The 21,675-nt window shown below is 42.2% G+C and overlaps 1 protein-coding gene across 1 annotated transcript in view; it reads left to right on the top strand.

The window, feature by feature from the left end:
• The window catches only part of MYH15 (myosin heavy chain 15), a 124,410-nt gene that overhangs the window by 75,914 nt on the left and 26,821 nt on the right, over window positions 1–21,675 (top strand). Inside the window, exons 27-32 of the mRNA XM_044771643.2 lie at window positions 3,429–3,555; window positions 7,917–8,035; window positions 10,706–10,902; window positions 14,042–14,391; window positions 16,588–16,712; window positions 19,548–19,663. Of these exons, the coding sequence (XP_044627578.2) occupies window positions 3,429–3,555; window positions 7,917–8,035; window positions 10,706–10,902; window positions 14,042–14,391; window positions 16,588–16,712; window positions 19,548–19,663 (1,034 nt within the window). The remainder of the gene's footprint in view (window positions 1–3,428; window positions 3,556–7,916; window positions 8,036–10,705; window positions 10,903–14,041; window positions 14,392–16,587; window positions 16,713–19,547; window positions 19,664–21,675) is intronic.

The following is a 21,675-nucleotide window of genomic DNA, read 5'->3' as shown; positions in this document are numbered from 1 at the left end:
TGAACTTTTTCTTGAAATGTTTACTTCATCTTTTCCTGAATTTTAACGTCAGAAATGCCAATACTCAGTGGTATGGTAGAAACTGAAGCATTTTCAAGAGCATATTATGCTGACGGAGAAGCCCAGGGCAATTTAGAAGTTATAGGCAATCTCACAATTATCTTGATTATTTTGAATTCCCATTGGTTACAGCATCTCTGGGAGGCAGCATTTTTATGCATCATTTTAAGAACCAGCTTTAAGATGAACATGAATTATTCTATTAACCTTTTCTTTCCTACTATCAAAATTTAGCATCTGTCCTTATGCTTAAATTTGAAGTTTTTTTTCTTTTTTTGAGGAAGATTAACCCTGAACTAACATCTGCCACCAATCCTCCTCTTTTTGCTGAGGAAGACTGGCCCTGAGCTAACATCTGTGGCCACCTTCCTCTACTTTATATGTGGGATGCCTACCACAGCTTGGCTTGACAAGTGGTGCATAGGTGCACACCCAAACTGGCAAACCCTGGGCTTCCAAAGCCGAATGTGTGAACTTAACTACTGCGCCACCAGCTGGCCCTGAAGTTTTTTTAAGTATGCTTTTTTTTGGTGAGGAAGATTGGCCCTGAGCTGACATCTGTTGCCAATCATCCTTTTTTTTTTTCTCCCCAAAGCCCCAGTACAGAGTTGTATATCCTAGTTGTAGGTCATTCTGGTTCCTCTATGTGAGATGTGGCGTCAGCATGGCTTGATGAGAGGTCCATGCCCAGGATCCGAACTTTGGCCAGCCCCAAATATGAAGTTATTTTGAAGGTCCAACCCCTTTGAAGGCTTTATCCCTCTACAGGCCACCTTTAGATAAATAATCTCATTGTCTTTTGCAGATCCTGCTTATGAAAATACTTTGTGAATTGAAATCACTATTCCAGTGGTTAGCAGTGCTCCTGGACACCCAACATTTAAAGCTGTGCCTAAGGGCATGTGCCTTTTCCTTCTGCCCAGGTGGCTGCCTACTCTGCAGATATGCGCAGGCTGGCTGGGCTCTACCACACAGGCGCCTCTTGCCATTTCCCCACACCATTGACCGTCATCTTATAGATCTGTGTTCTTTCACCCTCAGCAAACAGGGGCAGAGCATAGCATAGTCAGGGCCGTAAACACAAGCACCATTCCTCATGCCTGGATGTGTTCCTCGTGGCCCAGTGAAGGGGTCATTTTGTATTGGAGACAACCTAACATAAAGATGGTTCACATAGTCATCATTTTTATCCAGTTTCCCCTGGGACCCAGGATTCATCACAGTTGGAGCCAATTAGGACATAAGTCAATTAATCCTTATCTTTTCCTTTGGTATTACTACTTCATAACACATGTGTAGGAATCTAGTATTTGACCTTTTTTTTGCATCTGCACAGGCAGTTATTGGTTCAAACCCTAATTCCAACACTTACTAGCTGTGTGAATTTGGGCAAGGTGTTTACCCTCTCTGACTCTGTTTTCTCATTTATAAAACAGGTCAATCTGAACTCTTGAGGGATATTGTGAGGAAAACAATGGGTGTGCCAACTTTGTCAAATTACTTTTAGAAGTGGAAGTGGACATACTTGATATTCAAAATATAATTAGAAATTTCAAACCATCTAAGAACTGTTACATTTATCACTACTATAGTTTTCTTCTAGAAGCTAGTTGGGGGAGTGGATAATTGAATGTAACTGGCTCTTAATATCACTGCTCTAACCTGCGTAATACTGATGGCATTGTACGAGAAACTGGTCATTGAATCTCTGCCAGGCACGGTTTCACAACCACCAGCAATCCTGGGCATGTCATGGAACATCTATGAGCTAGAACTTTATGACTTTCCTCATTAGCCTCCAAATGGGCATGTACTTGTTTTGTTTGCTAATCAGCAGACAATATCCTGACCAAGTTAAAAAAAGAATTTCAGGGGTTGAGGTTTATAAGGCAAGTTTGACTGTGACCTCCAAGTAAACTTTAGTGGGTATGTTGGCCAAACTCTCACTAAAGTCTGCAGTAATTTGAGTCTCTTAGACATTTAAGTGCCTGTTTTGTGTCAAGCACTGCATTTGGCCTTGGGGACATAATAAGATGTAATCAAGGAGTCTTTCATGGGAGTTTAGAATAGTCACTAGCGCAGGCTGAAAGAGAACAGTCTTCAACACATTGTAGACTCCAGCTGAAGAGCTCCAACGTTTTTGCTGATTCAGAAGTTTCCCAGAAGGCCAAACCTGGCATCACCTTTTAAATGTTCCCTGTCCTTGGTCATTGCTGTACCATAATAATTAGGTTAACATTGAGACTATCAGGTTTTCTGCCAGATTTCACCATTTTCTCCAATGCCATTGGCGTAATCCCTTCACTGTCTTCTTATTCTTCCATTTCCATAGCGTTCTTTCGTTGTAGAGACAAGAGTCTCATGGGCTGTTGTATGGATTGACATGTAATACATGTAAAGAGCAAAACATGAAAACAGCTCTGTAAAATCCACAGGACCATGAATCTATAGAACCACCAATGTCATTTTACCACTTCTGACCATATTAATAAGAAGAATGCAAATGAAAGCTCGGTAAAGAGTATACCACAATCTTACATTTGTCAGCTGTTGGTCCTGAGAATATTGGGTTTCAAAGTCACTAGCACATTCCAGAATGTGGCAAAAATCTGATGAGGAGACCTGTTACCTAAACCGAAGGCCGAATGGCACATCCTTTTCTTTAAGCATGAAAAACTACTTCTGAGAAGTTGGAGTTTGGGATGAAGTAGTAACCCAACAGGGTTAATTTCAGCCTGCAGCCTTAGTGATCGGGAGGTGTGGTTGCTTTGACAGTTCAAATTTCTGTTATCAAGCAATTATGGTTCAGGTGATCCACCTAGTTTCTCCTATCCTGATGATTATCCCTTTGGATTTCCTTTCTTCTCATTCCACTCCTTCACTCCTTTAGCTCTCCTCCCTCTGTACCTACCCCCCTTGTTTATTGAGCAACTAGTATGTGGTAGGCACTATTCTAGGCACTGAGGGTATATCTGCAATTAAACAGAGTCTCTCCTCTTATGAAACTTATATTCTAGTGGAAGAGAAAGATGGTTAAATATGTAATATAACGTCAGGAAGTGATTTTGTGTTTCATCAGTGTTTGATATATTTCCTTCTTCAGAAGAACAGAGAATTCTAGAGACTGTCCCAATACCCAGAATTGGGTTTCTCTCTTGACAACTATAGTCTGGGAAGTTTGGGTCTTGAGGCCCAGACCCTGAGTTTACTGTGTTTGCTTAAATTAGAAGAGATGGTTTGCTGACTGTGGTCTTCAGAGCAGAAGAGAGCACAAGGGTCCCAGGAACCATCCCTCCCCTCCCTCTATATGCTGCTAACTCAGCATAGATTCTATGAGCCCTGTCTACCCCTTCTTTCTCAACTCGTAGAATAATGCTGAGAAGCTCTCCAGTCTGTATGAAGAGCGCTTGAATGAAGCAAATGCAAAGCTAGATGAAGTGACTCAGTTGGCAAATGACCTGACAGCACAGAAGACAAAGTTACGGTGTGAGAATGGTAAGTAAACCTGCTGCTTCACCCGCTCATGAGCCTCCATCTGGCAGACCGGTGGAGGGATGACCGAGATGGTGACTCAGTCACTGAGCCTGAGTGGGCATGGAAAGATTCTAGGGAAGAGTGAGGCATCTGAGAGACCCTTGTTGATGGACACGCTCTTGTCTGGGAAGAGTTACCTCTGTGCCATTTTGGGAGGCTCTGCCTAGCTCTCGTCCATGAAGGGGAAAACCAATATGCAATTGGCTAAGCAACTCTCAGGATCAAAAGATGGTAGGGGCTGTCCACACAGCCTACAAGACATGCCTTTTAATAAAGTCATTGAAATAGGCATTTTTCCTAATTTTCAGTAATGAACCCGCGCCTCTTTTTTAAACTCAGTAAAAGCCATAGTCTATACAATGGCCTACAAAGGCCACATGGTCAGGCCCTCCATTATTCTGACTACTTCTGCTGCTTTCCTGTCTCTCATCTGCCTTGGCCACATGGACCTCTTTGCTGTGTTTTGAACACGCTAAGCACACTCCCACCCTAGAGTCTTGCCCTAGCTATTTCTTCTGTATGGATTACCCTGTTAATTCTGCAAAGACTTGAAGATGAAGGGTAATCAAATGGGTATCTGGGGGACGTTGGGATAGGCTCTGTTGAGAAAGTGACATTTTGGGCACTCTCATCCCGTTTTCTCCATGTGCTTCTTTTTTCATAGTATTTAATACCTTCCAACACACTGTATACTTGACACAACAAACATGCCTATTTATCTGTCTCCATCTGCCAGAATGTAAGCCTCATGCACACAGTGGTCTTTGTTCTGTTCACTGATGTGTGTCAGTCCCTGAGAACAATGCCTGCCACTTAATGGTGCTCCACAAACCTTTAATAAATAAATTAAAACTAGAGAAATGTCTCATGGCTTATTCTCTACTATTAGCCCCTATTGATAATTTTGGTGGGGTTTTTTTTGGAAAAATTTTCCAACCTTTTACATTGTGGCAATCTATTTGTGGTTTTTCTTTTCCAGTTTGTCATAAGCTTTTTTGTATCTCGCATACTCAGTCATCTATAATGGCTGCTTCTAATCCATCAAGTGGAGGGACATAGTTTACTTAATCTTGCCCTGTAACTTGACTTGTTTCTCTCTTCTGAACAGCATGTGGCTGGATGTTTGTCTGTAATTAGAATTATTTTTAATAGTATATTCCCAGAGATAGAATTCCTAGGTTGATGGAAATAAGCAATATGTTCTTGATGCCCAGAAAGACACTTTGAAAAGAGACTGAAGACCATTTGTACCATTAACATCCCTGTGCCAGTGGACACCTCTGTTTCTAGATGCTAAATCTAGAGCCACAGCTAAATTAAAATGAGCTGGCAAAACTGCAAACCTGGAAATCTAGAAAGGAAAGTGTTTTTGGTTCTGACAAGGACACTGAATAAGCCTCTTTTTATACTGGCCACAGGGTGTGTGACACCTGGCTTTGGGACAAAGCCCCCAGTTTGTTCTTCTGTGCCATTTAGGATACAGTCTGTGTGTGGACTCCATAGTCCAGGGACAAGGCTGGAGAATGCCTGGAAGTCTGGCCCTGAGGGAAGTGCCGTATAGAATTTGTTCTGATAGTCACTGCCAACCTCCCCTAGTTATTGGCATTAATTTTCTACTCACTTTTTTGATGAGGAAATTGGTGGGTAAGTGAGTGAAATGCAACTGGGTCTGAGATGATGATTCTGCTTAGGATGCAGGAACTTTTTCTTCCTTCCTTTAATTCTTCTCTTTATCTTTTGGCTTTTGTGTGAATTAATTTTAAGTATATACCCAGCCAAATCTCCCCTCCCCTCATTGGATCTATGCCCCAGATTTTTTTACTGCTTTTTTGCCACTACCACCTAAGTTTCTTTCTCGTGCCCTGCCCTGTCAACTTATCATACTCTTCTTTCAAAGGAGACCAATAGTAAACGTGATCAATTAAGCCATGTTAAATGGCTCTCTTCTGTAATATCCATGATGTATTAGTCTCAGCCCTCGAATGGACTGGGATTTCTTCAGAATCCTTGTAAATATAATGTTTTCACCCAGAGATTCTCAAAGTTTGGGCCACAGACCCCCAGAGATTATCAAAACCCTTGTTTGAGGTTAATTACATTATTAATTATAATTCGAAGATGATGCTTGCTTTTTTTATTCCTTTGCCATTTGTATTGATGGTGCAAAAGCAATGATGACTAAAACTGCTGGAGCCTCATCACGAGTCGAGGCAGCAGCACAAGCTGTCCTCTAATTGTTGTATTCGCTGATGCGCGCTCACAGTTAAAAAAGTCAGTTTTCCTTAAGAATGTCCTTAATGAAACAGTAAACATTAGTTTAATTACATCTGGACCCTGAGTATATATCTTTTTAATATTCTGGATGACAAAGCAAGAAGGATGCATAAAGCACTTCTGTTTCACACTGCAGGACAACGGGTGGTTGTTCAAACTGAGCTCAACTAGCAGTTTTTTCCAGGAAGTACCATATTTACTTGAAAGAAAAATTGACAAACTGTGCTTATTCAGACTTAGATATTTGGCAGATATTTTCTCAGAAGTGAACAGAGTGAGCCTGTCACTTCAAGGAAAACAACTGACAACATTTGTTGCCAACAATAAAACTGGAGCTTTTAGGCAAAAATTAGATTTTGGAAAACATGTATATGCGATCATGAGCTTGACGGCTCTCAATTCTTAAAGACTTTTCTGGTGAGATCAGTGGTGATGTTAACAAATATGGTTTTTTTACACTGTGTAATGAAATGTGTCAACATTTGGAAAATCTTCATAATTCAGTGAACACGTATTTTTTAGATTGATGTTACAAAATCATGAGTGGGTAAAAGATCCATTCAAAGTTTAAGATAGACCCTTGAATTTTAATGTAACAGAGTAAAAAAGTTCACTGATATGGTTTATTCCATGTTGCAACTAACCCTTAAGAAACTTATATTTGTTGAGTTTTGGTGTAGTATCAAATAACGGTCACAATTATCTAAAAAGACTATGAAAATACACTTTCCTTTTCCAACTGCTTATCTCTGAGAAGCTGGGTGTTTTTCATATGGTTCAACCAAAACAATATATGACAATAAATTGAATTCAGACGCAAATATGACAATCCAGCTATCTTTTATTAAGCCAGAGATTTTTACAAATGTAAAACAATCTCATTTTTCTCACTAATTCTTTTGGGGGTTCTAGAAAATATAGTTTTTTTCCCCTAAAAATTGTTTATTTTAACATATCATTACAATTTTTATTATTTTTAAATGAATTAATACGTATCTTAAATTTCTCTTTTAGTTTCTGATACACTATCTATTAATATACAACTCACATAAACAAAATCTCTGTGGGGTCCTCAATGATTTTTCAGCAAATAAAGTGTTCCTGAGACCAAAAAGTTTGGGAATCGCTGCTTTAGCCCAACATTCCTTGTAATGTTGAGAGTTTTAGAACTTATTTGTGGCAAGAAGGATGGAGACATAAATATTTGGGGCTTTTCATGTTGCACTAATTGCATTATAGAAGCAACTACCTTGGCTCAGGATTGGCTTAGCTTTAGTACCATTTCTAATAACCAAGGCATTTCTGACCTAGCGTTAATGAAATAAGCTAAGCGGGGAGGGTCGACTACAGTGTAGTAGAATCTCCACCTCTCACGGTCACTTTCTCTACCGTTTAATGACTATTTCTAATATTCATTTAGCAATTCAGTCTACAAAATACATTCACACTCATGTAATTTTCATTAACAATCTTTTATTGTTATCCTCATTTTGCAAATGAGGCAAAGAAGTTGTAATTATCTAAAAATTATATAGCCAGAAATGGGTAGAGCCACACATAATAAACAAGGGAGCATGGCATAGAAGAAAAAATGTGTTCCTCAGGATTAAGAACTTAATTTGAATCTACATCCATTAATTACTAGCTATGCATGTTTGTGTCTCAATCACATTTGTTACCCTGTTTCCCCCCTGCAAAAGGGGTAATATAATACCTACATTATCAAGGAGCTATGAGAATTAAACTAGCTAATATACGTAAAGTACCTACCGCATAGGAGAGTCCCAGTAAATGGTAGCTAATATTATCCATTATCAACTCATGCTTACTACTAAAACACAGTTCTTTATTACGGCTCTCTCTTGAGTCCTGGAAAGGCTCATTGCTGTGGTTTATTGATACAAGACCTCTTGGACCCCTTCTAAATATTAAAAATATGTGTGTAGTGTCATTCTGGTTGCCCTCAAAGTCAACAAATTAAGTTGGGGGGGGGGCAGTAGATAAGGAGGAAGACCATGATTGACTTACTTTGTGAAATCTTTCTGTAGGCGAGTTCCTAAGGAGGCTGGAAGAGAAGGAGGCTCTGATAAAGCAACTTTCCAGGGAAAAGAGCACCTTCACTCGGCAGATGGAAGAACTGAAAGGACAACTGGAAGAGGAGACCAAAGTAAGCCACCTCTTATTGCTCACCAGTGGCTTGACTATGTTTAAAAAAAACAGTGCTTGGTGGGTCAGCCTGCAATCTTCTCATATAAAAGAAGAGGGGAATGTGCCCAAGAAGTTATGGGAAAAAGCCATGTTGGACCTTGTATGTGCTGGGAAGGGCCCTGATCACTGAAGGATCTTCCTCAGTGATTCAAATTGCTTCTCTGCTTTGTCAGATTTAGAACCAGTACAGGTTTCCATTTTGCATTATTATTTGAACACAAAGTCCTCAAGGCTCTTTATGGATCTTTGATTCTAAATTGCACCAAGAAGTAGAATTAAATAAAAGACCTGAATGAAATAAATGGGGCTGGCTTAGCTCAATATTATTTTTAAATTGTCAATAAATTATAAATATTAGTCATTTCTTCCCAAGAGAATATATAATGTTGCTAGTTAGCTGACCCCAGTGAAAATAGTTCTTTAAGGTGAAAGCATAACGACTAATAGGAGAGATGAATTCTTTCAGCTCTGGTATTTCAAGTTAAGTCTTAGTTCATATTCAAGGCACCTTGTTACTAAGACCCAGAAGTACCTCCGTTGTACATAATCTCAAAGTAGATGAGAGCACAAGAGTACTCAGAGTCCATCATCTTGCAGTAGATGCCAGCATAGGCGTCTACTCAGAAAGGGGAGGTCATTGAGTCTTCAGACTTCTGTTTTTAAATATTTTACTTTATTCCCTCCACTCTCCTTATTTTCTATATTCTATATACATTTTTTAATTGCTACCATGGTTTGTGCATCAAACATTACGCTAGATACTTCTCTCATGTTATCTCCATCTTCATATAAGGAATATGAAACAGGTAGAATGATATCTTTTTACACGAAGAAACCAAGGCTCTGAGAAGACAAATAACTTGTCCAAGGTCACACAGCTGGCAGTAACCGTGAAGGAATTTAAGCAGGTAGTGGAATGACTTGATTTATATTTTAGAAGATCTCTGGCTGCCTTCCCAGTGGCTTCCAACTGGCCTACAAGGGCCCCCTTCCTCTGGCTGCCGCCTTCTTCTGTGACCTTAAAAGTAAGGTCATCTGCCTCCCTCATTTACTCACCCCATCACCTGGCCTCCTTCCTTCCTCTTAGACAAGCTGCTGTCATTCCTGCATTAGGACTTACGTAGGTGCTATTCTTGTGGCTTGAAGACCCTTCCCCAAGGTCTTCTGGGGATGATGAGAAGGAGCCAAACATTGTACACTGTGTCAGTCTGTTTTATTTTCTTACAGCTGTGGGCATTTTTATTTGTTAACTTATTTACATGTTTGTTTTGTGTATCCTCACTCCTTTCGGCTCCTTAGGGCAAAGACTTTGTCTCATTTCCTTCTGTAAACATTAATGCCTAGAACAGGTGCTCAATAAATATATATTAAATAACAGGAAGGGTCTCAGTTTGAAGCCATGTTTATCAGATTCCAAAGCCTGTGTCCTTCTCAGGGTCACCGTATATTGTTGCTCCTCGTTCACTGCCCAAAGGTGTCTGGTTGAGGCTGCCATTAACCGAGCCTGTGCTCTCGGAGCTGCAGCCACCTGAGAAGATGCTTTTCTCTAATTTGCATAAAGGACCTGTGAGGACTGATACCCGGGTTCTTCCCACTAGACTAGGTTACTTCTTGGGAACAATGCTGCCAGTTTAACCAGACCACCATAAGTGATAAAAAACGGTCATTAAGCTCAGCTCTGCTGTCCAGTAAATACAGTAGCCACTACTACACTACAGGTTGCTATCTAAATGCAAATTTATGTTAATTAAAATAAAATGAAAATTCAGTTTTGACCACACATTGTACTGGGCGTATTTTGAGTGTTCAATAGCCACATGTGGCTAGTGGCTACCATGTTGTACAGTTCACGTATAGAATATTTTCATCACTACAGAGAGGTCTACTGGATAGTGCTGTTTCAAAGTGATAAGAGAGAACATTTTTAATTTTTTCTTTAAAGATTTTTTTTTTCCTTTCTCTCCCCAAAGCCCCCCAGTACATAGTTGTATAGTCTTCATTGTGGGTCCTTCTAGTTGTGGCATGTGGGATGCTGCCTCAGCATGGTTTGACGAGCAGTGCCATGTCCACGCCCAGGATTCGAACCAACGAAACACTGGGCTGCCTGCAGTGGAGCGCGCGAACTTAACCACTTGGCCACAGGGCCAGCCCCAAGAGATGACATTTTTAGAGATTTACATGTAAAATAAAAGATTTTGTTCCTTCATCAACGGAATGAAAAGGCTAGACTAAATCTCGGTGGTCCTTCTTAGTCCATATAAGAACTGAATCTTATATATTGCTAAATATAAATTTTATTACTTAAATGATAGTGAGTGTTCTCTTTGCTACCTTCCCATCCTCCATTATTTCCAGATCCCCAGGCCAGTCTGTTGTTGAAGCCACGCAGTCAGGCTGGCATTTCCCTAAATAGAACTCTCTTCCCTGTTTTAACAGCAGCAATTAGATACTCTATCCTTTCTCTTCATGTCCCAAATTCTCTCCCTGGTATTATCTTACTATGTTCAGGTTCAGCTTGAATTTGTGGCAGGTTGTTATTAACCTTATCTAAAAAAACAGTGTCACCTCCAAGCCTTTTGCTGTTAATGGTGGTGGTGCCTTTTGTGAACGTGTGCTATGTCTCTCAAAGTCACAGAGTGCCCTGGCCCAGGCCCTGCAGTCAGCCAAGCGTGACTGCGCCCTTCTACGAGAGCAGTACGAGGAAGAACAGGAGGCCAAGGCTGAGCTGCTTCGGGCTTTATCCAAAGGCAATGCTGAAATAGTGCAGTGGAGAATGAAGTACGAAGATGACACCATCCAGAGAACTGAGGACTTGGAGGATGCCAAGTGAGTAGGGCACAGCTACCCTGAACCTGGCGTTGTCACACAGCAGCATATGGGAATAGTGTCTGTGCCTTCGAGGCCTCATGTATTCTTGCCAAGTGTGTGAACAAGCCCAAGACCAAAGAGGAAATAGCCACGGCTGGCAAGAAGCACATGCTCTAGAGAGGTTAAAACAAAAAGAAAAAAATTATAATACAACATGATAACGACTATAGAGAGGTCCTGAGGGGAAAAAGGACTCTCTTTCTAGGGGTACAAGGGAAGTCTTTATAGATGTGACTCTGAGCAATAGTTTGGAAATGGGCCAGCACTTAAAATCCCATATTTCATTTGGAACACCAAAATAATTGAGCCCATGTGTGCACACGTCTGCATACATTAAAGTCATCGGCTCGCTGGTCTGCGGCTTGTAGACTACAAAGAGGTCTGCGAAGGTGGGCAGGGATGGCTGGAAACATGTTAGGATCTGTCATCATGCTTTATGGGACAAAGGTTTCTTTGCAGAGAAATCGCCCTCAGGCCACCTCTAAGGTTAGAATATAGCTTTACAGCCAATGCTACATAAAGGCTTTAGAAGTTCTCTTAGGAACTACAGAAGTTTGGGGCCCAGAGGAATCACGACCTGGTACTAGGGTTTAGTACTGACACATTTTGCTCAGAGGTCGAAGGACTGTATATCTTCCGGGAGAAAGTGTCAAACCAAACCCAGTTTATAATCATTAAAGCTTTACTCAAAAGAATGTGTTCCTGGCTTAGTACCTTGGCAAAAATCCAGGGCAGATCAATACATTTCTCTTTAGCTTCAACCAAAAATACTGTTTTTCACTTCTTCACCTAAATCTTTGAGAAACAGTGCTGTGCACTTGCTGAACAGGTGCTGTGTTCTGTCCCAGAACGGGTACCAAGTGATCCGTCTCTGTAGCCACGGTAACTTACAAAGGGCTGTGGGATGACAGATACTAAAAATACCTGCAGTCGATGTTTTAAAAACTCTGGACCACAGAAAAGTGGGGCTTTGAACTGAAATGGCTCCTCATATCCAAAATATGGCATCTGCTTCTAAAGTAAGATTTGTTTTTTCTTATAATGATTGAAGAATTTGGGTGAAAGTGCTGACCAATCATTCTGTTTGAAGGTTCGTTTGGGAAGAGTAGAAAAGAGGGAAAGTGTAGAGATACTTATGACCACATGGATTGTTGGAACTAATTATTCTGCCATACATGATAGCTGAAGAAAAGTAGTGAGAAAACACGGTAATATCTGAAGACCCTTTTTGCTTTAAACTTAGTTGAACATCAAATAAATAAACCGTTGTCTGTCTTATGCTTCCTCACTAAATCACCTCAGGGAGGAAGAGCTACAAAAAAATCTAGCATTCTATTTCTTTTAATTGGAAAGTCGAGGCTCTGCCTGCTTTGATTTCCAGGCTTGGGTTCACATGATGAGTTAGTTTAGCAGAATCAAGCTGAGACCCAGTTTACTGCTCTGAGTTCTAAGTTCCTCTGGGATAGGGGTTTGGTTTCTTAACTCCCACATCTTCCTGCCTATTCTAGGCAAGTAAGTAGGTGCTTCTGGTTGGCAAGTGGAGGAGCAAGCTGGTAGTTGGTATTACATGTAGAACAACATTATCAGGGCAACGGGAGTGGCCCGCTTGTCCAGTTGGCCCTGGATTTTCCTGATGTTAGCACAGATAGTCCTGTGTCCTGCTGTAGCTCCTTGGTTCCCAGCAAATCAGCATGGTTGGTCACCCAAAGTAAAATTCTCATTTTCTGCTCCCGATTGAGCATTTCTAAAGTAGTTAAAATACCTGTAATTACTTTGCAAGACTCTTGTTCTAGGTGGAGTAAAGCATCAAGTCTCTCTTTTTTTTTTGGCTTTTATTGAGATATAAGTGAGATATAATATTGTGTAAATTTAAGGTATATGATGTGATGATTTGATACATGTAGATATTACAAAATGGTTGCCACAATAAGGTTAGTTAGCACATCATTTACCCCACATAATTCCCTTTTGTCATTGTTGTTATAGCGAGAACATCAAAGCTCTGCTCTCATAGTGACTTCCAAGTATACCATACGGTATTGTTAACTAGAGTCACCCTCTGCCACATCAGGATCTCCTCTTAACAGTTAAGAAAAAGGAAGCAAAGAAGTGAGGTGACCATGGTTAGAAAGCCATGGGCAAGGAGTAGTTGTAGAGCCCAGATCCCTCCTAGATGCTGAGCACGGATTTGTTTTTGCAGGATTCCACCAGAAAGGGGCTTCATGGCCACCTTGCTCTGTTTGGCTAGTCATATGGCACATGTTAATTCCTGAGGACCTTTTTTTTCTGTTTAGTAACAGCGGGTCCGAAAAAGCTTTGGTACATATAGTACCTTTCATCTAAGAAGTGTAGTAAATGAGAAAGAATGGGACTGCCAGTGTCCCTGCAGGGGATATTAGCAAGAGAACACATTTCATCCATTAGAAAGCCTAGCAGCAGGGCCAACGCTGGTTAATAAGCCACTCCATCTCAGAGGATGGCTGAAGGACCTCCTGGGAACAGTGGGAGCTGTTAAGTGAACATACAATGGGACCGACTTGAGAATATAAATTTGGGAAGAGGACCTAAGGTGGAGAAGAAATCTAGAGAAAAGAGAGAATTTGGGCATGTTTAGGAGCCACACGATAAGAGAGAGAGAGAATGAGCAGGAGAAAGCAGCAGAGCCCAAGAACTCTTTAGAGACTAGACGCACCTAAGAATTTTTCAGTTGTTTACCACTGGAGAGTGTCCAGTACAAGCTTCCTCTTTTTCCCGTTTCTTAGGAAATCATTAATAAAGTAAATATTGCTTATTAAAGGTTTAGGGTAAGCAAATACTTCCAGGGACTTGGAGATCCTGAGTTCCAAGTCCATGTTGGCAAGGGGTGGGGAAAATAATGGCCATGTGGACCCAGGAGCCAGAGGAGGTGGTCAGCAGACATCTGGGATGAATAGGCACCGGGAGGTCGTCTTCAGACATGACCTGCTTTTGCTTCGCACTATTGAGCCAGCCCCTGGGCCACCCTTTCTTGTACCAGACCACTGTCTTTAATCAAGGACAGACTGGATGAGCTCTTGAGGATCGTGTTTTCACTTGCCATTTGGGTCTCCCTTCTCAGGAAGAAGCTGGCAATGAGGTTGCAGGAGGCTGCTGAAGCCGTGGGGGTGGCCAATGCCAGAAATGCCTCCCTGGAGAGGGCCAGACACCGACTGCAGCTGGAGCTCGCGGACGCCCTGTCGGACCTCAGGCAGGCACGCTCCGCGGCCGCCGCGCTGGACCAGAAGCAGCGGCTCTCTGACAAGAGCCTGGAAGACCAGAAGCAGAAGCACGAGGAGTCCCAGGCGATGCTGGACACCGCTCAGAAGGAGGCCCGGGCCCTCAGCACGGAGCTCCTCAAGCTCCGGCACGCCTACGAGGAGAGCACCATGAGCCAGGAGACCCTCCGGAGGGAGAACGAGAACCTTCGAGGTACTCTGCGACCAGCCTGGAGCCCGAGCGGGAGCAGGGAGCTCCGGGGGGTTGGAGGCCGGCTTCCAGAGCAAGGCTGCCCTCCACCGGCCGACGCCTCAGCACTGTCACGGTCCCTGCAGGTTTTCACTTTGCCGTTTGTAATAGTCCTTTTTGAATTTTTTTCCTTCAGATATATTTTTATTAAATTAATTCTAAAAATAAGACTATTTTCCTACCTTCGGCCCCAGTTTCACTGTGTAAAGGAAGCCACTACTAAGAATTTCTTGATAGCCATAGCCTTCCCGAGATTTCCCATGAATATATTCACGTGTGTGTTTTTTACTCAAATTACACACATTTCTACACCGTTTATTTTCTCATTTACTAATATATTTTCAATTTGATAAATATTTCTATAGCCCATACTACGTGCCAGACACCATTCTATATATAACTATTCATCGTTTAATTCTCTTGTGTGTTAGTTTCTGTATCTGTAAAATGCAGATTATATGGAGTCACACAAGGTTAAGAACTTGTCCATATTCACACTTGACAAGCAGCAGCTCTGAGCTCTGAGCCCAGCCAGCTTGACTCTGGCGTTAACCCACTTAACCACAGGCCGTGCCACCTTCCATGTGCCTTGTGATCTCTGCACGCCCATGCACGGGGACCTGCCACATGAGCGTTAGTGGCTACATAGTGTTTTATAATGAGGATGACTAACACTTATTTATCTAGACCCTATTCATTTTTTGAAACGATTTTTCACAATTATAAATAATCCTATATTATACATCCCTGTACATATATTTGTGGACATGTGAAAATATTTCAGCAGAATAGATTCCTAGAAATGAAATTGCTGAGTTAAAGGAATGAATTTTTAAATTTTGAGGTACTGCCAAGCAGCCCTTCAAAGAGGCTGCCAACTTACACCAGCAGCAACAGGGACGTGCCTTGAAACCCCGAGATGCCCCGGGAGCAAGTTCATTGCTATTGGAGGCGTGAGGGAAACTTGCTTTCTCTGTTGACCTACATGGTCCATGATCAGGTCCCTGGACATGTGAGAAGTGCTGGAACCATGGTCAGGAAACTTCAGCTGCGTCCTGGAGGGCTTGTTAAGATACGGTTGTCTGGGCCCCACTCCAGAGTTGCAGACTCAGTAGGTGCAGGAGGGTGTCTGAGAATTTGCATTTCTAACAAGTTCCCAGGTGAGGCCAGTGCTGCTGGTCTGGGGTCCACACTTGTCTGCTGTGGCGCTTGGACAGAGGTCTTTTTCAAATGCTCTCCAAGTGATTCTAAGGTGTGATCAGAGTAGAGAACCACTGCCCCAAGTTTTCTCTTGGGAGCCCCTCTTCTGGAGAGAGCTTATCAGAGACGAATTTATTATTCATATGAGAACTGCCTTCCAACAGGTTTGTTTTCGTAACTTTTTAAAATTCTTGTCACGTCCCATCACAGCCTGGGATCTCAGAACCAGAGGAGCAGCAAGCTCGTGAGCTCCGTCGGTCGTCTCTGGACTGTGGGTGGTTCCCAGGGCTACTTGGCCCTCCTCCCCACCTCTTAGTACAAAGTCTTCCTCCCTGAAGGGTGAGAACTGACACGAATGATATCAGGCCGTGGTGGTTTTGTCACTTCTGGATGCCTTACTCTGTCAAAGGCTTGTGTTCATGAGAGGCTAGCCACAAACCCTCAAGTGCCTGAGCTCCTTCAGAGTCTTTGGTGTGTCTGGGCTCAGGCATTGGCTTCTGATGGTGACCCAACTTGTGCTTTAAGTTCCCATCCTGACGTTGAGCAGCAGCTGGTACAAGGGTGGCAACTGGTGTTGATAGCTAAGCACCTGCACTGGAAGCGTAGGGATTCCAGACCTGTGTCCTAGGGCATCACCAGGTGGATCTGGTGTGGCTCTGGCAAGCAGGACCGCCATGTAAAGTTGTGCAGGTTGTCCCATGCACAACACTCTAAGAAGCACCATCCTCACCAGCTGCTGTAGGCAACTTTTGGCAGATGGCAAAAGAATATATTGAAGAAGGGATGCCTTCTTCTAATTTGAACAAAGGTCTCATGTGTGCCCGTGGTGGCCTTGCCATCAAGTTACCAAGGATGGCATGACCATGGTCCCAATGGGCCTCTGGGGACCGTCTGTTGTGCCTGATATCATGGGTCTGAGACTGGTTCACTCACCAACTTTGCTTTTTCTTCCCTCTCCAGAAGAGATTTTGAATCTGACAAATCAGGTGAGAGAAGGAAACAAGAACTTAAGTGAAATGGAAAAGGTCAGGAAACGGATTGAACAAGAGAAGACTGAAGTCCAGGTGGCACTGGAAGAAGCAGAGGTATTCCCTGCAGGGGGCAGAGACAAAGCAGAAGATCTGCATTCTATTAACAACACAACGACTGACCGATGCCAACACCACAATGACACTTATTCAAATGTTCTGCATGTCAGGCACCCTGCCAAGTGCCTGATATGCATCATCTTACGTAATCACCCCAGCAAACTATTGTCCTCATTTTACAAATGAGGAAATCAAGGCTCAGAGAACAGGACAAGCAATAGTGGATGCAAATCTCCTGATTGAAATGAACACAGGACCCATGTCTGTCTCATTCACCAGCTTATCCCCACTGCCTAGATCCTCGCTACACAAAATGTGGCCCAGGGACCAGCTGCATGGGTATCACCCAGGAGCTTGTTAGAAATTCAGACTCCCAGGCCTCTCTCCAGCTCTGTTGAATCAGAACCCGCATTTGAACAAGGTCCCTTGGCGATTCGTAGTCACACTAACGTTTGAGAAGCGCTGGCCTAGAACATTGCCTGGTGTGTAGTAGAGGTTCAGTAAATATTTGTTGAATGTTGAATGAATAAATATCCTCATAACTCCTCCTCTCTTTAAATAGAATCAGTCACAACACTTCTTTTTTTAAAAAACTCTAGTTTTGAAAATGAGATTCAAAGTGATGCTCTCAAACATTTGTTTCTGAAAGCTCATCTTTGTGCAGGTTGACAGGAGTGTTTTCGGTGCTATAGATTAAAAGTTCAGGAAAAATCTCTGATTTTATCCCAGGTGTGTGCTAGTGATTGAAAGGACCACTGAGAGGACATTTGCCAAAGAAGGGGAACTCAGAAGGCCGTTATCTTGTCACAATCATTGAGTAGTTAACAAGCCCTGCAGAGATTGCTCACAGGGAATTTCATATTCTTGCCCCACCCTTTGAATGAGCACCGGGTCACATTAAAATGCAGCCCCACCCACTCACCCTCCAGTAGAGAGGATGATTTTTAAAAGGCACAGCAGTCAATTTTAGGCCGGGGCCTTTGGAAGGTGTGATAATGGAAAACCAGCCCCCAAAGGACTGCTCTGTGCCAAGCAATGTCTGTTAAATTTATCTCATCACTGCATTTCTGAGACCTGCCAGACAGAAGACGCGTCCGTCTTACCCTGTACGTAGAGCTGTCAAGTGGATGGCTCTTGACACAGCTCTTGCTTTTTTATGCATAATTGTTTTCTGAGGTCTTCTACCTTTTCCACAGAATCCTTTTGATTGGCAGTGTGGTGTCCCCTAGTCAGTCTGGCCCTTGTAAAGTGAACTTTGTTTCATTTGCTTGTTCCCTTTGGTTCTCTGGCCATCCTGGCTAGGGACTTTCTGAAGCCACCACTTTACCCGAAGAAGTAACTTTTATGGTAGAAATTTCAAGCACCATGACAAGCCAGTCAGAGAGATGATTGGGCAGGGGGCAATCCGAGTCGTGTGCAACGCGTAGACATCTTTGTCTATTAAATGGACTAGCACTCACAGGAAAGGTGAGAATTTTAAGACCCCAGCGCTCGTACCATGTAGTACCACTAGATGGCGCTATATTCTATTCACATTTTCTTAAGTTTTGTCTTCAGCCTCATCCATAAATACTTCATCAACTTGGACATGTATTTGTAAAATTAGGTTATTATTTTCCTGGGTGAGCCTTTATGAGAAAGTTTATCAAATTATTTTTGAAGCCACAAAACTCAAATTATTCCAGGTGACCTTCTCCAAAGATTCACTTTCTTGGTGTGTTCTAGAGGGTTAGATGTGATGGTTTTGCCTGAAGGAAGGGCACTATTTATTCCTTTGGAGGAAATGTTATCCAAGCATTTGTTTTTATTTCTTTTCTTTTATATTGAAGGTGGTGTTGAGAGAACAGCAGCAAGGTCTTAAGCCGTATTAAAATCCCCCAAATCGTTCTTATTTTTATTTTGAAACTGCTACTCAGTTTGACTGTTTACTGTTGGTGGTGTGTGCTAAGCACCCCTCAGAAAGAGGCCAAAAAATTCCTCCTGCCTTCAGGACTGTCTGCTGATTGTTAACTGACCAACAGATAGTCGTCACTCTTTGTGCCCTTTATAAACATCTTCATCAGTCTCCTCCAAGTGGTTTTTTGTTTGTTTCTCCTTCTATGTAAATTTTATCTTTGGCACAGCCTTTAAAGATTTAATTAAACATGCACTTTCAAACTTGAGTCACCTTTATAACATCCCTGGCAGTAATTGCCTTGCCTGTATTTAAATACTCAAAGGGGCCAGAGACCTCCCACCTGTCAAAGCGATCCATTTGTGGTAGTAATAATGATGGTACAATGGCTCACACCAAGGGCTGTGTGTCACATACATGCTAGATTCCTTTATTGTTCTTCGTCTGACAATATTTGGACACTATCCTGTTTTTCCTCTCTGAATGCTTTCAACTTTTTCTCGGTCCCCCTGGGACGTCCAAAATCAAATAAAAGATTCCAGGTAGGGGTTGTCACCTTCCTTGTTCTAGCTTTGATATTTTATTGATTCATCCTGAAATGGAATACATTAGAAAAAGTCAAGAGTAATAAATTAAAACGTTTAAATATAGTCACAGACATGAGTGAAATTTTCTGTTTTATGAAATGCTTTAGAATTCTAGTTCTCGAACTACAGCTGAAAGCCCTAAGAACGTCAAGGCTGTAAGTGACATGACAAACAGAAATAATCACTTGTCTCTCATCCTGTTCCAATCTTCAGGGACCTGATTTGAACTTATATCTCTCCCAGCTACTGTAAAGCAGAGCTACCTTAGTGACGTACATTTTGAGGGAAAAAACTCAAAAACTTTTGTCCAAAAATGGACTTAATTTAGTGCCTTTTCTTTGTGTATTTCAGGGAGCTCTGGAACGTAATGAAAGCAAGATTCTTCGCTCCCAGCTTGAACTCTTGGAAACTAAAGCGGAACTGGAAAGAAAGCTTTCAGAGAAAGATGAAGAAATAGAAAACTTTAGGTATTTAAGATTATTTTGATGAGCAACAGTCGCATCTTTTAGAATCTTTAACTGAACAGAACTCACTGTATTTGGCTGCTTTTATGACCCCTGTTGGAACATCACCAGAGAAACTTAGCCCGTCCAACTCTCCACTAGCATCTTTCTAGTAAGCTCGCACTGTTAATATAAAAAATACCTCTAGGCAATTACTGTCACTTTTTATAATTTTCTTGTATTGAAGCAGCTTCTACACTCCTACGAGACTCAGGATAACACACCAAAAAACATATGTACAAGGACTGTATGTACTGTCTGGATCTCCCTATAATAAGTCTCTTTCTTGAGAAACTGACCAATCATGCTGAACAGTGAGGAAAAGAACTAAAAACTTTGATGCTGTACATTAACATTAACGTGAGATCAGAGTGAAGTTTTCCCATACCCCCTGCCTGCACCTGTAGCCATTTCTTTGGAGATGGGCAGAAGCCAGGAGCTAAGCTGCTTATTGAATCTCTGTTGAAGCAGCTGAGTCTTAATAGTCAGGAAACTGAATGAGACGGGACTCGTGGGCTGCAGGATCTTTTCTTAGCTTCATCATAACAAGCGGATGACTTTAGACATTCCACTCAGCTTCTCAGTGAAGCGAGGGCATGAAAGCAGCTCCCTGCATGTCACAGAAGGTGGTGAGGAAGACCAGTCAGCTGATGTTGGCAAAACACTTCACACTCTATAGATCAACGGCACAATTATAAACACGTGGAATTAGCTATGATGATATTACCTATCTGATCTGTTCCCTTAAGTCAATGCCATATGTCAGCAAGAAAAATCATTTGGCTCTGAGGTTCAACTGGCAACCTGCTTTCCACATGTTTGTTGGACAATTAATAATAATTTAACAAACCCTGTTAACGTGTTCAATTGAACTGGCCCCTTTCCCATAGCCCATTTTCAGACAAAACTCTCGTGGGGTCATTTTTTTAATGAGGATGTCAAGCCAAATTTGGGCTTGTATGTGCTGTGAGTTATCTTTGCTCTCACTCACCGGCCCTACCCTCTATAGCACTGATGGTGGGATGAATTCAGATCCACTTTAGAGGCTCTGAGCCAGTGTCTGAAAGAATGTTTTTGATGAAGGGCGAAAACATTGGGCCTTGATATTTGCCCTACTTCCTTCCATGAGGAACAAAAATGAACGTCTCCTTGTGCAGTTAAAAAAAAAAAAAACCTCATTTCAGGTAACGTCAAACCTGTGCCTATTAATAAACCTAGCTAAGGAAAAAATACATCCTCAGAGAGTCTGCATCTTGTCAGGTACATCTGAATGTCGCAGAGCAGTTCACCAATTATAACAATCTTAGTGCAAAGGAAGCCGGGGATGCAAACAGCCAGGGCCGGGAAAAGAAAGAACTGAAGACAAGGCACGAGCTGTGAAGGGGCTGAAAAGAGAAGGGGCGGGCTAAAGGGAGGAGGCGAGTTATTCATGCGTTTTAGTTAATGATTCATAATACCTATAATAGGTACATCTGGAAAGGAAAGATGAGCGTATCTTACAAAATATCACAAATACCATTGCAGACCCTTCTTTGAGAGTGCTCTGTGCCAGTGCAGATTGTATCAGAAATGCCTTGGTTTAATCAGACTTAAAGGCTTAAGAGAGGAAGGGATCTTAAGGAAGCTGAATAGAATGCCAGGGGGAAATACTAGGAAAGCGTAAGATCACGAGCAATTAAGGATAAGCCAGGTAAGGTATAGAACGGAAGGGAAATGTTGCCTGAGGGCAAGACGAGGTCCCATGTCCTACTCCATGTGAACCTTGAGAAACTGCAGAAACTGAAGGAGACCTGTGAGACTGGGCTCAGGAAGCCGAAGGGACCAGGAAAGCAGGAGAAAGACTCAGAGGCAAAGGCAAAACCATGATAGTGCTGCAAACTGGGTAACATTCAACTCATTCTCTGCTGCCAAGCTTGCTCTTCCATTCCGTGAGGGCCAATCCTGAGGGAGCTGGCCTGGAGGCCTGTTGTTGGTGA

This window comes from Equus asinus, chromosome 5, assembly GCF_041296235.1.
Source record: "Equus asinus isolate D_3611 breed Donkey chromosome 5, EquAss-T2T_v2, whole genome shotgun sequence".
Taxonomy (NCBI): domain Eukaryota; kingdom Metazoa; phylum Chordata; class Mammalia; order Perissodactyla; family Equidae; genus Equus; species Equus asinus.
Note: the sequence above shows the minus strand (reverse complement) of the source record. Positions and strands in the feature narration are given on the sequence as shown.